The following is a 16,432-nucleotide window of genomic DNA, read 5'->3' on the forward strand; positions in this document are numbered from 1 at the left end:
AAAAGGGGGGGGACCCAATACATTAAACACACACATCCAATATTCCACATCTCTACCTTTCATTAACTTGGTTCATCGACCTCCTCAAACCTCCCTTTTTTGTATTCTATTTCAATTAACTATTTCAGCAAATTCTTTCCATCTTACTCAATTTTTGTTCTATAATTTATCTTAACAATCTAACCTTAAATTTTTCATTTTATCCCGTTATCAATCCACTTTTACTTAAGTCTTTAATACATTTCTGCTAAAACCATATAATTCCAGCATCCTTCTAACATTCATTAATTTTACAATGTTTTTGTAGGTAGGCTTTAAATGACAGATATTTTCCCACCCATCACAACACCATGCAGGGAGAAGAGGAGCCACCCCTCCCAGTGCAGTGCTGTGATGGGGAAGAACATCAGGCTGATAGGAACCATATTGGCTCATTTAAGAACCTTCCCAAGAGGGAATAATGGAAAGTTCGCGGTGCAGCTGTTTCGTTTCTGGTGCTATAAATATATGGCACCTAATTGCATTTGCTTTTATTTCTTGGGGGTTTACAATGCTACTGGTTAAACATGGATTTGGAAAGCAAATGTACGATACATTTATTTCTAGGGCCACATTTATACTTCCTTTAATGAATAACACACAAGTTTCGTATTTTCATGATTTGCTTGGTTTGTTTGTTTTTCAGGTTCAAGCTGCAGGGAAATTTGTCACCGTTTTACTGGACCCCCATTCCTACGAAGCAGTGCTTTGGGAGTCACGTTCCAAGCTAGACTTTGGCCAGTATGCCCGCATTTTAATGGACCGAATGTTTGAAGTCAAGCTTCCGGATTACGACCCTAACGCGGAAAAGGTCATGATGAGAATGTAGGTGCCTTTCTTACATGAACAGTGCTTGCAAAAGCCAAGCCGCTGTACCATGGACCATCTATTTATTTGTTGCATGTGTGTTCCACCATTCCTTCAAGGAGCTCAAGGTGGTGACCCCCTCCCCATTTTATCCTCACAACAACCCTGTGAGGTTAGGCTGAGCAGCAACACTTGGCTTAATGTCATCCAGTCAGCTGGCTTGGCCTAAAGGGACTTGGCATCCAACATCATAGAAGGGACCAGAAGGGTCCTCTATAGAAAAAGTAAAGGTAAAGGGGCGCCTGACCGTTAGGTCCAGTCGTGACCGACTCTGGGGTTGTGGCGCTCATCTCGCTCTATAGGCTGAGGGAGCCAGTGTACAGCTTCTGGGTCATGTGGCCAGCATGACTAAGCCGCTTCTGGCAAACCAGAGCAGAGCACGGAAATGCCGTTTACCTTCCCGCTGGAGCGGTACCTATTTATCTACTTGCACTTTGACGTGCTTTCGAACTGCTAGGTGGGCAGGAGCAGGGACCGAGCAATGGGAGCCCACCCCATCGCGGAGATTCGAACCCCCAACCTTCTGATCGTCAAGACCTAGGCTCTGTGGTTTAACCCACAGCGCCACCCGCGTCCCTTCCTCTATAGATAGATGGATTGAATTTATATACCGCCCTATACTCGGGGGTGTCAGGGCAGTTCGACTCCTGTAAGGCAGGAATCGTTTTGCCCAGAATGGAGCTCAAATCCATGACCCTGATATTAAGAATCTCACGCTCTACCAATCTGGAAGGCTGCATTTTCCTCATCCCTGCTTTAAAGGTCCTTACAAGAAGAGATGGATAAGCAGCTTGGCTTTGTAAATATTGTTGTTTTCAGAGTCTTCCTGTAGGATCTCAAATTCTGAATGGTGTCTGGGTTTTAATCTTTTGTACCGGGGGGGGGGGGGGGGAGGTGGGTCTCTAGCATAGCCACAAACTGCATTAAACCCTTAAAACTGAGGGGGAGGGCAGAGGGAGAAGGCAATAGCAGGACATAAACAACCAGACCTCAGAGTTTACGCTGGCAAACGAAAAGGAAAAAACAACAACACTGAGGATAAATGCTCATTTGATGGAGCTGGAGTCACATGACTGGAAGCATCAGATAACTGTGTTTACAGCTCAGTGCTTGGGTGGGGGCAGGGACTGACGCTGCTTGACAACTTGAGCACTTGCTTGACAACAACCTTACAATGCCAGTACTTAAATGAATGCTTTGTAAAGGCATATGCAACTTTGGGCCTGGATAGTTGGGAGAACAGCTGATGTCATCTGGTTATAACTCTCCAATTGCTGGCATCTGCGAGAGAGGCTCTCTTGGTTGCCCTGCCTTTAGCTGATGCTTATTATGCAGCAATATGGGGGACAGCCTTCTTGGTGGTGGCACCCCAGTTCTGGAATTCCCTCCTCTACAAGATACAACTGGCACCAACTCTCTTGAGTTTTTGGCACTAGCTGAGGAGCTGGTTAATTATTTCTAAATTTTGCAGAAAGTGGCTTGTTTCAGGTCACTTGGTGAGCTCATAGCAAAGGTGAGATTGGAACCTGTTCTGCATTTCCGTCTCTTTGTCTCAACTCAGGGGCGGGAAACCTCTGGCTTGCAGGATAATCTGTTGGAAGCATGCTGTCGAAACAGACCTCCGCAGCCAGCAGGATGAGTGGACAATACAATCCTGCTCAGTTTGGCTGCACCTACCTGTTCCCCTGCTGGGAACAGGTGTGCACAGCCTAAGTGCAGTGTGGGGCTTTTTGAAAGGTCTTTTGCAAACAGTCCTGTGCTGCTCTTTAAGCAGAAGAAGCAGAAGTAAAGGGGTTTTCAAGTAACTCCATGCTGCACTTTGAAGTTCTGACAGCAAGTGCTACAAAGCACCGCATTACTTGATGTCACTATAATGTCAGGTGATTGACAGGTGTGTGACCCCAGCCACATATACAATTTGGCCCTGCAGGGGTGGGGAAATAAGGATATGGCCTGCTAGTTAGAAATGGTTTCCTATTTCTTCCCCAGCAAATGATTCTTTATTGTGAAGATGACACTGTACAATGGAATCCTGTTTCTTCTGCTTTCTTCTGATATTAATAATCTGGATTACTCTTATTACACCTCAGTTGAATGGATCACAAAGATGTGCATTACCACCTCCTTAGGTAAAAGCATAACCAGCAGATCGAATTAATGTTGGCTAATGTAAACAAGGAGTGGCTCTGCTGGATGCAAGTTCCTTGTGAAAGCTTTACTTGTGGAAGTTTCCCAGTGAGCGGGCCAAGAAAAACAGAGTCATTTAGTCCTCTGAGGTGTTCAGTAACAGAATGGTTCTCAAAGAAGCAGTCAATGTAGCTTTGGGTAATGAAGGCTGCATGGTGTATGCAGCAGAATGAGGAGAGTTCATGTCTCAGTTCAGTAGTGAACCTTGCTGCGGAATTTAAGGGCCAGACATCGTCTCCCTTCCTAACCTACATCGCAGGGTTATTGTGAGCATAAAATGGAGACAAATGCCTCCTGACCTCTTTGGAGGAAAGATGAGATGCAAATGTGACAGATATGTAAATAGAAGATAGTGGCTGCTTAGAAGGGCACCAAACCATACAGTAATGTTGGCCACACTGTCAGCTTTGGGTCTTGTTATGTGGGGGCCTTTCTCTGTCTCTTCGCAAGGCCTTATTCCCTCAGCATGTTATATTCTGCTAGTTCCTTTACACTTGTTCTAACAAAAACAAGCCCAAGAGCTACAATCTCCAGAGCTCCCTGCAAAGAGGGATGGTTAGACCACTCTGAAAACTGTTGCTCTGTGAGGGGGGCAGGTGTCTCCTAACTTATTCTCAGCACCCGTAAGAGACTGAAGTTCCCAGGATCCTTTGGACTGTTGAAAGTGGTTTGATCCTGCTTTCAATTTATGGCCCAGGTGGGGCCTGCCTGTATATGCAGTGCATCTGAAGCGTGAACATCAGAAATAAATTCTAGGCTTCATGTTCAGTACAAAAAAGGGCACGTGGCAAATTGGCTGCCATTAATGAACTAAGAATGCACCCTGAAGTACACCTGTCCTCTCCAGCAGTTGTTGCAGGGAAAGATTGGTAATGGTACATAGACGTATTTTAGGGAAGCTTGCTGGCTCACTTAGGACCTCTGAGTTCATCCAAACCACTATCTATGCTTGCTTCTCTGAAATATACTCAGAGTCGAGCGTGGATTTCATGCTCTTTATTCAGCTCATAGTGGTGAGGAGGAATGGAAGTTCCCCCAGAATGTCTGCTTTATATACATTATTTGCACAATGGGCCCCATGTGATTGGCTAATTCTGGGATTCTTCTGTAGGCCAATCAGGTTGCAGATTCACTTCCACCTGGAGCTGGATTGGGTGGCTCCTGTGGACCAATCAGACTGCTGCATCCTGGAGCCTATTGTTCTAGGACCAATCAGACTGCTGCATTCTGAATCCTATTGTTCTAGGACCAATCAGACTGCTGCATTTTGGATCCTATTCAACTCAGTACATAACATTTTCCATTAGCCCTTTTCTCTTGAATTGCCACCCTTTGGTTGTATGCTTTTTATGGAGAGTCCAGATGATGCCGCTGTTAAATTGCTGCAGTCCAGTATTTTCTGTGTTGTCCTCCCGTATTTTTTAGATCTCAGTTGTGGGCATTTTTAGCTGCTGTAGTCGAATGGGACTGCAGCTCAGGCAAAGCAACTGTGGATGATCATGCCTTTAATTTAAAGACTCCTGTTTGCAAGTCCTGCTCTTTGTATTGCTTCCTGCTGAGAAATATGATGAGAGCCCCTTAATTGGCACCGTGACAGCTTCTCCTCCAGATGGGGTGGTGGGGAGCTTTAAGTTACTGTATTTAGGAAAAATGACTACAGCCAAGGGAGACTCCTAACACTGATTCTTTCACCATTAACAGTAGTTTTGTGAGTTCAGTCCTTCAAGAACTCACAGTGTGTACGCAGCAGATAAGAAAGCCAATGTCACATGTTGCAGTTTTCAATGGGATTGCATTGTTCATGACTGAAACATTCTAAAAATTGCCTCTTACTGTTATTTTAATTGCTACTGTCCCTGATTTAAATTCTACACTTTGTAACAGGGCCTGTAACAAAAGAAAAGGAACTTATGTCTTATGAATGGTTAAACTACACCTTTAATAAGCTCTTGCTTTTATTCTTCTAAAGAGGTTTGTTTTGTCCCACTTTTCCTTCCCCAGGACTCTGCAGAACAAGAATCTCCCCACCCTAACAAAGGCGATGTTCTTCAACTTACGAACCATTCTGCTTTCTGACCCAAGTAGAGCCAGCCAGCAGTGGGAAGAGGAAGGTCTGTTTCACCTCTGCTACAGTACAATGTTCAGGTGAGCACAGCATGCCGAAGCCCTTTCCTCTGATACAGGAAGGTGGCGGTGAGGTCTGCTCAGGGCCAGTATATATTTATTCAGACAGTTTATATAACCGCTTAGTTGCCATCATCTCTAAGTGATGCACAAGAAACTCAGTATAATCAGTTAACATTATAAAGTCAGAATTTAGTTAAGCTGCCTGCTGGAATAAAAAAAGGATTCAGTGGGTGCTGGAAGTTCAACAGGTGGGGAGAGAGCTGTCTATCTCAACTGGAAAGGCATCTCATAAAACTGGGCTCGCAATACCAACCCAATGGCTCCTTCTGGATACAAGCCATGCATCTGAACCATGGGCGACCACCAGTAGTGACTTGGCAGGGATATAAGGGATCAGGTGGTTCCTACATCAGATACCCAGTGGCATCACTGGGTACCAGCTGGGGCTCCTAACTCAGCAAGGGACCCATTGCCAACCTTCTGCTTTTCTTCCTCCTTGCTCTTGCTACCTGTTTGCCATTCCTCACAAGGAAAATGAACAGCAACAGGAAGGGAGAGAAGGAACAGCAGCATCCATCGGACCTTGTCCTCTCCCTCCGAGTGAGTCTGCAAACTGGACCAGCCCATAGGGTGAGGGGCAAGCAAATAGGCCAGGGAGACAGCAATGAAGAAGAGGTGAGCCCACAGAGAGCATCTTGCCCAAAGGCCCCGAAACATGGGTCTGTCCAAGAAAGGAAGCTTGGTCTTAATTCTTTAGTGAAATCTGCAACGGTATGAATGAAATTGGGAAAGTTGATTTCCTGGTCTATCCTTCCACAATCATGGAGAAGAATACATATTGAACACCACTTTTGATGAGAAAGAAAACACAATTTAAATATCAAATAGACCTTTAGGCCCACTGGGGATCTGGTATGTATCTAGCCAGGATCACACAGTGGAACATTTTCAGTTCAGAATCCAGCCTGCTGGGGAGAGTTTAAAGCACAGATGGGAAACTTGTGGCCTACCAGCCATTTTTTGAATGATGTCACAACATTGGCCATGGTGGCTGAGATGAATGGGAATAAGAGTCTGATAGCGTCTGGAGGACCACAGCTTCCCCATTCTGCTCTAAAGACTGCTGGCCCTCCCTTTTTCACAAAAGTTATCAAGAGTTGTAACCCAAGGTGACTTTGCACTTGTGGAAAGGACTTCTGCTTCCACATTGTGGGACACTGTTTTCAAAACAGATGGAAGCTGGTTTGAGGGAAGATGCGCCAGAGAACAGCATTTCTCCAGAAGCAAGAGGATTGTGGCTGATGTTGTGTGTACTCACTGGAGCCTGAGCAAACAGCAATGTGTACGCAGTCATTGTACACATAGTACACACCATAGATGGTGATATTGTCAATCAGTGGTGTAGCGTGGGGGTGCAGGGGGGGCCGGCCGCACCGGGCACAACATCTGGGGGGGGGGGCGCTCGCACTCGCAGCTCTCTGCCCCTACCTGGCTCACTCACTCTCTCTCACTGCAGTGCTGGCTGTGCGAATCCGATCCGAGCCGCCGGGTCGCTGCCCACTGTGGAGGGGGGGTGCCAGGCGTGTGGTGCGGTGCGGAGAGAGAGCGAGGGACTATCTGGGGGAGGGACAGGGCAGCGGGGGGCGCAAATTACTTGCCTTGCCCCGGGTGCTGACAACCCACGCTACGCCACTGTTGTCAATAGATGAGAAGACTGATTATGAGGAAAAAAGGGATGGAAGAGATAAAACTCAGTTTTGGATATACTGAGCATGAGTCAAGCAAGAAGAATAGCAGAAAAGCAGATAGATATTTAATATAGATATGAATTTTCAAAAGGCACGCATAATGAGTTGAGGATGAAAGGGTTTGAATAGAGAGGTAGAGATGACACCATTTCCATATAAATGGTACTGAAAGTCATTGTAATTAATATGTAATCTAGATGACTGTGATAGTTATATTGCAAGAAAATAAAAAGTATTTTAAAGAGGATTTTTATTGTTTCTATCCCCACTTGCCAGAGCTGGGTTCCTGACACTGTATGGCAATGAAGGCAAAGATTATGAGGACAGCAGGAATCAAGCTAAAGACCTGGCCTTCTCCATGGAAATATACACTGAGTTTTATAAACTGGACCGTCTTTTGATGAAAGCTGCTCGCTCCATCTTGAGTGCAGGTTGGTGTGACTGGTCAAGAACAATCATCCCCCAAACGCTGGTCCTTGGTAAATTGGAAGTGGTGTGTGGCTTGGCCTCCCAAAACAACCACACTCCATCACCAAACCTGGAAATTCATCTCTCAGCCTTTGTAGGCAGAGCTAACTGCTTGAGGCACCAGACTTGGGGAGAGCTCATGGGACTCTGGAGAATTGTAGGAGGCTGCCCCACCCCAGCATTTGCTGCTTGAGGTGGCTGCCTCAATCTGCCTAATGTTAGGGTCGGCTCTGCCCTATCCCCCAACACACCTTTATTCATGTAAATTTATTTTTTGCATTTTAAAATTAAGTTATGTGTATTTACATAAATGTATATGCCTATGTGTGTGCATGCACACACTCACACGAGCACACAGATCTCTAACGGATCTTGGATAGCCATAGGATTTCAGAACCGGAAGGTAATTTGAAAGCAATCTACTCCAACCTCCCTGCTTTGTGCAGGAATTTTGCAATAACAGAATCCTCTGCAGATGGGCCTGATGGGCCTCTTAGTTCACCTAGTGAAGGCAAGTCCACCACCTCCCAGGGAAGCCTTCTATACTGTCGAGAAGCTCTTGTTATTAGGAGCTTTCTCTTCATGTTAAGCCCAAGTCTGCCTCCTTGCAATTTCCACCCCTTTGTTTTGTCTTGCATGCTGGACCAAAAGAACACAAGTCTGCACCATCGTCTAGATCTGGTGGCCCATCACTGTTGAGCTCTTTTGCTAAACCAGCAGAGCTTCCATCACACTCCTTTTCTATCGCTGCCAGAGCCAACTCTACCCTGGGAGCATTTTGGGCTAGCCCCTGTTCCTCAAGTTTCATTCTCATGTCTTCAGAGTTTTGGTGGTGGCAGCTGCTGCTCAACTAACCAGATGTTCCCAGTTTCAAAAAATGAGCCCATAACATTGCTACATAAATGTAATCTGACAGTAACAGAAATGTAGCTTCCGAGAAGGACTAGACTAATTAATGTACAGAAGCTATTATGAGCAGTAGATGGTGCTATTGTGCAACCTTTCAGGTTCTTTTGCATTGCAGGGAGTTGTGGTTTGCTTGTCTTTTAAGGAATAGATAGATCTGGTTACCCCAGGGGTCAGCAAACTTTTCCAGCAGGGAGCGGGTCCACTGTCCCTCAGACTTTGTGGGGGGCCGGACTATATTTTTGCAGGGAGGGGGAATGTACGAATTCCTATGCCCCACAAATAACCCAGAGATGCATTTTAAATAAAAGCACATATTCTACTCATGTAAAAACACCAGGCAGGCCCCACAAATAACCCAGAGATGCATTGTAAATAAAATGACACATTCTACTCATGTAGAAACATGCTGATTCCCAGACTGTCCATGGGCCGGATTGAGCGGGCAATTGGGCCGGATTCAGCCCCTGGGCCTTAGTTTGCCTACCCATGGGTTACCCATTAGAATGATACTTGCAGAATAGTGGAAAACTATGAGGACTACTACTCAAACAGTGGAAACCTCCATGGCAGCAGAGTTCCACCACTGGCATAGCCCAGCAGAAGGACCACCACCTAATCCTAACCCCTCTCTCCCAATAGTGCTTATCATGGGGTTAGGATTCTGCTCTTAGTGCTGTACACATATCAAAAGATAAGACAGTCCTTTTCTACAGACTTACAATCTAGTAGACATGATTCAAAAGGAAAGGGGAATGGGGAGGGAAGAACAGTTCCTCCTCCTCTAGCTGGTTGATGGGGCACGACTAGTCCTTACCATGCCCTTATACACCTCCTGGGAGGCAAAGGTTTCAGCCTCTGCTCACTGACAAAGACCAGAGTGTGCTTCCCTTTATCTCTGCAATCCTAGGGAACGGCTTAGAGTTCTCCTGGATTCAAATTCTTGCTCAGCTATGAATGGTGGCATTGGAGAAACATTCAGTATACCTGCTGATTTATGAAATCATTTGTCTCCCACCTTTCATTCTTAACAAGGACCCTCAAGACGGCTAACAATTAAAATTGGAATTAATGCATATAATGCAATAATCTAAGGCAATCTAAAATAATCTCACAGGGTTGTTGCCCGGATAAAATGAGACGGCCCCATATGTGCTGTTCTGACCTCTTGTGGGAGGAGGTATATTAGTGCAATCACAATAATACAACATTCCTATTGATGCCACTGGCTTTTCTATGTGCAGTGGAAAAGAAGGAAATCAACAGCCTTAGGAAGCAGCTCTGGAAGTTACTGTCTGTGAAGAGACTGGATTGCCGAGCTAACCGAAGTGTTTGGCTGGACAGCTACAAACAGCACTTGGTGGACCTTGGAGTAGATGAAAATATGCAGACAAGAGCAATGCTGTTGCAGCTCTGGAGCACTCAGGTATGAAATTCCACCATCCCACTTCCTCAATCGACACTTTTATTTTGGAGTTTAAACGATAGGCATGACTCTCCACTTCCAAACTTCCACGCAATATTATATACATAACATTGTATATAAACAGCAGAATGTATCATTTGATGTAATAATCCAGAAATGGTAGCTGAGGGAAGTCAACAGGGAGGGGGGAAATTGGGAAATGTATGTTTAGCAATGATATTGGATATTTGTTTTGAGAAAAGAAAATTAATAAAAAATATTTTTAAATAATAATAATACAGTCATACCTCAGGTTAAAGTAGCTTCAGATTGAGCGTTTTCAGGTTACGCTCCGTGGCGACCCAGAAGTAACGGAATGTGTTACTTCCGGGTTTCGCCACTTGCGCATGAGCAGACACTCAAAATGACGTCACACGCATGCACAGACGCGGTGAATCACGACCCGCGCAGATGCGGGTTGCGTTCACTTCAGGATGTGAACAGGGCTCCAGAACGGATCCCATTTGCATCCAGAGGTACCACTGTACTGACCAACTGGATAGCTCAGCTGGTTAGAGCATCTTGCTGATAACGCCAAGGTTGCAGGTTTGAGCCCCATATGGAAAAGCTGCATATTCCTGCATTGCAGGGGTTTGGACTAAATGATCCTCAGAGTCCCTTCCAACTCTATGATTCTATTACCTATATGGGCTAAAGCCTGACTTGGTATAAAACAGTTTACTACTAGGGGAGTATCAGTAGTGGCAGAAGAACTTTGTATTCAGGAGCCCCTAATCAGTTTCCAGAGGAACCTTTTTGAGCACACTCTGAAAACCACTGCATGCAGCTTGCTTTTCTGCTTCTTCCACCTGCAAACCCCGCCCCCTGTACACACACACATTCCACACGCATTAGTGCATCTGCCCCAAATGACATTGCACTCTACAGTTTCCCTACAGCTTCCCTAGGAGATGACAGGAATTTTCTGGAATGCAGTCTCCAAGGAGGCGGAAGAAACTTTATTCCACCACCACCCCGAGAAGCACGAATAAACACATTTGCTTGCAACATGAATGATTAAAAACCTTGTGCACTTTGTCCCCTCCTTTAAATGCCTGCACTTTAATTAAAAGAGCAGTCGCCCTCCTTGAAAAGTTGTGCGGAATAAACTTGCATCCTCCTCTCCAAAAACAGCATGAATTATGTATGCCCTGCGCTCTTCTCTGTTAGGTTTAATGTACTGTAGATGCACTTGCTATCAGCGATGGTGCTATATTGCATTTCACTTAATCATCACAATTTTAAAAAGAAAAACAGAGGAAAAGTACACAAAGCTTGGTCCGCCGGATATTTTTTTTACCCTTGATTTTCCACGGAGTGTATTTTCCAGATTCTGAAATAGATTTGCCATCCTGGGTGCAAAGGGGCAAGTGGAAAACTTCCCTATGCAAAGACAACCTGTTTTTATAATTAGGAAACTCTGAAACCCTCTTCAAAAGTTCACCTGCTACATGATTAGGATAGTGCATGGAGGAGAATGGAGATGAGCTCACCAGCTCCATCCTTTTATGTCACCTCTTGAACTCTCAGATCGGTAACTTTCATAGAATCATAGAATAGAATCATAAGAGTTGGAAGAGACCACAAGGGCCATCGAGTCCAACCCCCTGCCAAGCAGGAAACACCATCAGAGCACTCCTGACATTTGGTTGTCAAGCCTCTGCTTAAAGACCTCCAAAGAAGGAGACTCCACCACACTCCTTGGCAGCAAATTCCACTGTCGAACAGCTCTTACTGTCAGGAAGTTCTTCCTAATGTTTAGGTGGAATCTTCTTTCTTGTAGTTTGGATCCATTGCTCCGTGTCCGCTTCTCTGGAGCAGCAGAAAACAACCTTTCTCCCTCCTCTATGTGACATCCTTTTCTATATTTGAACATGGCTATCATATCACCCCTTAACCTCCTCTTCTCCAGGCTAAACATGCCCAGCTCCCTTAGCCGTTCCTCATAAGGCATCGTTTCCAGGCCTTTGACCACTTTGGTTGCCCTCCTTTCCATGGCTTGGGAACTGAACTTCTTTGGCAAGCAGCCTTCTCTACTTGTGTCAGCTCCCCACACATTTTGAAAGCCTGGAAGACCAGGGTTCTAGATTGTACAGTGCATGTGTACAGCAGGCTCCCTGCTACAGAAATTCAGCCCCAGACATGTGGAGGGCTATGATGAGAACATGGTGGAGGGGGCATGTTCAAGCTAGATGCTAAAAACTCGAGCGGAGCTGAAACTGTCCCTTGCATGATTCCAGTTACATGGAGGAAATGCACGTCCAAAGAGGGCTTGAGTTCTCAGCTGTCCATTTAGCACTGATGGTCAAACTCTTGCTCCAGGTTCAACACATTTAGGAAGGGGGCTTAACATTGTAAACAGGCCATGGGGGTGAGGGGGGTGGTACGCCCCAGGTGCCATCTGGGGGGGGGGGATGACATCGCAGCCGCCCTCACCCCCTGGGACTCTCGCCGCTTGCTGTACACCCCCAGGACTTGCACTGCTTGCTGTGCATGCCCCGGGATGCACACTGCTTGCTGCACACACACCCTGATGCGTGCCACGCTCCCTGGGACGTTCGCCAGCCATGCCCCCAGATGTACACCACCCCCAGTGCTGGAGCAGGTAGCTTTGCCACTGCCTGGAATTGAAGCTGGCACCTTTTGCGTTCAACTTTCCTGGCACTTTTTCTCCATATGGCCATTGGCTGCAGCAAGCTTAATGATGTGTATCAATACAAGCCAACTTCATAAGCTAGGTCTAAACAAAGCACAAGACTAGAGCAAAAGCTGTGAGGTTTAGGAAAAATTGGGGGGGGGAGCAAATATCTCACTTTTTCCTTTTTTTACTACCTTTTGCTTTGTTCAGCCTTTAGAGAGCAGTATACCCATTCTTTTCCAGATCGTTCCTGTAGTTCAGATTGCTAGAAGCCTTGTTTTTGAACTAGAAGTGAGATGTAGGAATTGTGTAGAGAGAAAGGGATGTTCTGTGGCTCAGTAAAAGGACACACACCATGCACGCAAAAGGTCTCGCGTTGCATCTCTGGTAAGGGATGTGAGAAGGCAGTGATTTCTATACTCATCACAATCTGTTCTGCTTCCATTCTGCAGCACTTTGGTTTCCACCAAATACTACATTATTCACCATGCTGTCTGCTATGGCTGAATTTATGTCGTAATTTCTGTTACCATTATCTCCACGTATTCAACCATGCTTGGTTCGGGTGCATGAGCTCTGGCGCACCGAAACCCTGAGGAAAACTTACATAATTTGCATATGTAATGTAAGGGAGGTAGATTAAGATGCAAAGTTACCCCCCCACACACACACTCCATCCAAACTCTCTCCAACATAGTCAATCAGGTTGAGCTTGCCCTGCAACTGGTGCCCATTGATTTCAACAGGTCTGCTCTAAGTATGACATGGGTACAAGCCTTCATGTTCTGCTTCCGGCTTTGATTCAATTACAGTGGTACCTCAGGTTACATACGCTTTGGCGGCGGCGCGGCAGCAGGAGGCCTCATTAGCTAATGTGGTGCTTCAGGTTAAGAACAGTTTCAGGTTAAGAACAGACCTCCAGAATGAATTAAGTTCTTAACCTGAGGTACCACTGTATATGCCTAAATTCACAGGGCTTGTCCAGGCTCCTCCTCTTATTGTCTTCCTGATAAAAGAATTGTCAGATGCTTCGAGTTTCTGAAGGAGCCGATTAGGTCTGGGAATACTACCATTAATAATGCACAAGCGCTTGAAAGGTATTTATCAGCCTTTCAGGGCAATCCTTCAAGAACTATCCTCTTGTTAATTTACTTTCATGTTATGGATGCAATTGGTGTTCTTTACAAATGAAAATGATATTTACAGTGACTTGTGTTTTGTTTCCTTATGTTGTTGTAGTAGATGCTTTATTGATTCATGAGTTGTTGTTTTGTTGTTGTTGTTGTTGACAATCTTGTTGTTGTGTTTATTTTTAGAGTAATGCAGGGCCTGCAGTTTTCTGGCTTCTCCTGTTTCTTCTAAAATACCCTTCAGCCATGGCAGCAGTTCAAGGTGAAATGGAAGGAATCTTTCGAAGCAGAAGACAAAAAATTGGACAAATGCATGGAATCAGCCAAGAGATTTTAGACTGCACACCCATTTTTGGTTAGTAATCTCACATTTGGAGCCAGCTTCAGGCAATTTGATACCTTCCATGAAACTTTTTTTAAAAAAACAAACATGTTATTTATTATTACATGTATATCCTGCCTTTGCTCCAGAGAGCAAGGTAGCATATATGGTTATCCCCATCCCTATTTTTTTGCCTCAACAATCCTGTGAGGTAGGTTAGGCTGGCAAATGGTGTCTGGGTCACCCAGTGAGTTTCATAGAGAAGTGTGGATTTGAACTCTGGTCTCCCAGGTCCTAGCCAACACCCTAACCACTAGACCACACTAGCTCACAGCAGTACCACTGGCTCCTGAAGTCCCTGCACCCATTCCATGTGCCTCTTTGACATCCAATTTCCCTTCACATATTTCCCTTCACCACCAGATTCTCTACTGTTCCTACATTTCTGTGGTCTGAGTTGCACTGTTTCCAGATACCCCTATCATGGTTATAGCTGTCTCCATGTGCTGCCCAGTTACTCAGTCTTTCTGAATCTGTGCAGAGCCAGCCCTGTCATTAGGAAGAGTAAGGCAATCATCATTGGGGCAGGGCCTACATACTTAAAGCTGGATCCCTGCTTCAGACCTTTCGCCTCAACATGTGGTCATGGGGGGGCATAATGGTGGGGGCAATGAAAGCATCTGCCCCTCAGACAACCATAATCGCCTGAGAAGAGAACAACTGAAGCAGCCTAATATCTGCAGGAAATGGTACATAACTCTTATATGATGGCACCAGCTCAAGTATTCTATTACATGTGTCCTGTTTCAGTCATGCTGGGAACCTACAGGGAGCTGAGCAAGACTTGGAAGGACAGGTTTTGAATGGGAGACCAACAGAAGCTGGTGTTACCATTAAACTTTACAGGACCTTGGACAGGTCCTAGGCACCCATGAATTACTTCAACAGTGCTCACATAACCAACTGAGGTCCTAAGTCATGGTGGTGCCCTCTTCAGTGCTTGGGCAGAACCCTGGTTTGAGAACCCTGGCATTCTCCTGGTACGATTTCTATCTTCTCATCCAAAAGATTGGAGGACTTTTGGTCCATGACGAGTTGGTGGAGTTCCTCATTGGAGGAGCCTGAGACTACTTCAGGGATAGAGTCAAAGATCAAACCTCCCTATGCAGGGCGATCCATGGAGTGTTATTAATTACTGGGCCTCAGGCACATTTGGGAAGTGCAGGGTCCCTGAGGAAGACTCATATTTGGAGAAGCCTCGATCAATATCTGAAGAGCAATAAGTTGGCAGTCACTTAATACCTCTTTCACTCACTCTCACTCTCTCTCTCTCTCATTGCCCCCTAAATTTCTCTGGAATGCACATCTAAATTGCTGCTGAGCCTCCCCTGCAAGATTTATGTGAATGTGTGGTTACTCTTAATGTGTAGTCATAAAGGGAAGAGAAATACTTCCTCATTAGCATCTGCCAAATGTAGGACTCCAACATGCTCTTATATAATCACTGCACAAGCGTCCGATTCAACATCAAATTTATTTGCATCTCTCAAGAGAAGTAAAGTTGTGCCTAATGTTCATGGGTGAATATTTCTGGCATACAAAGGTCACATTCTACACCACCCCCTCCCATATCTGTACCTTTTCAGATTGGTTCACTGTACCTCTGTGTAGCTGCTTCGCCACCATTTTGAAAATCCTTATTCTTTTTGGCTGCCTGGTCCAGCCAGTCAAGGAGCACAAAGCCAGCGTGATATCACAGTGCCGCATAACCAATAAGGGCTGGCTACGTGATGATGTCATCAATCCAATTAGAGCAGCAGCCATGCCTCCTGTCCTCCCTTTGAATGGGCAACAGTCTTTGTCATATTTTGCATGGCCTCCCAAGCTATCACAAAATCCCTCCACCTACATTTCATCTCATTGAGCAATGGAGGAATGCCCAAATTTCCTTGTTGGCTTTTGGAGGAACACTCAGATCATTAAGGTATTAATTTACACAGCATTTCCAACTGATGGTGGACTTTAAAATTCCTAGTTTAGTCATCTCTTCCCTTCCGAATGTGGAGAAACAGTGGTGCAGCGTTGCCAACATTGCGATCAGAACTGAGAAATCTAAAAGACAACAAGGTAGCCCTAGACCACCATGTCCTTTCATTAGATTACTCCTTAGGCACAAGGAGTATTTTAAGTCACTACATCTTGTTCCAAGCACTGCAACTCCTACATTTGCAACATAGTGCCTTTGTCACCGACCATGTTTCCTTAAAGAGGAATGTTCATTAACTCTGTTCAAAACTGCTATTAAAACAGGGTTGATTTGTCCCGGCAGTGACACATTTTCACACCATTCTTCCTGCTAAAGATCAGCATATGCCGTGTAAGGACCTTTTTCAGCTGCTAGGGAAGATGGGCAATAAACCTGTTCGAACCAAGAATGCTCAAGGAGGATAAGACTCTAAGTACTAAGCACAACTGCTTGGAAGTACTTGTCCCATGGCAAAAAAAGAAGCAGCAGCAGCTCCAAAAAATCAGCAG

The 16,432-nt window shown here is 45.3% G+C and overlaps 1 protein-coding gene across 1 annotated transcript in view; it reads left to right on the forward strand.

The window, feature by feature from the left end:
* PTGIS (prostaglandin I2 synthase) overlaps window positions 1-16,432 on the forward strand; it is a 52,952-nt gene that overhangs the window by 25,550 nt on the left and 10,970 nt on the right. The window contains exons 3-7 of the mRNA XM_083446972.1: window positions 686-864; window positions 5,095-5,238; window positions 7,245-7,399; window positions 9,587-9,768; window positions 13,762-13,930. Of these exons, the coding sequence (XP_083303098.1) occupies window positions 686-864; window positions 5,095-5,238; window positions 7,245-7,399; window positions 9,587-9,768; window positions 13,762-13,930 (829 nt within the window). The remainder of the gene's footprint in view (window positions 1-685; window positions 865-5,094; window positions 5,239-7,244; window positions 7,400-9,586; window positions 9,769-13,761; window positions 13,931-16,432) is intronic.

Source organism: Podarcis tiliguerta (genome assembly GCF_965153285.1).
Source record: "Podarcis tiliguerta genome assembly, chromosome: 6".
NCBI lineage: Eukaryota > Metazoa > Chordata > Lepidosauria > Squamata > Lacertidae > Podarcis > Podarcis tiliguerta.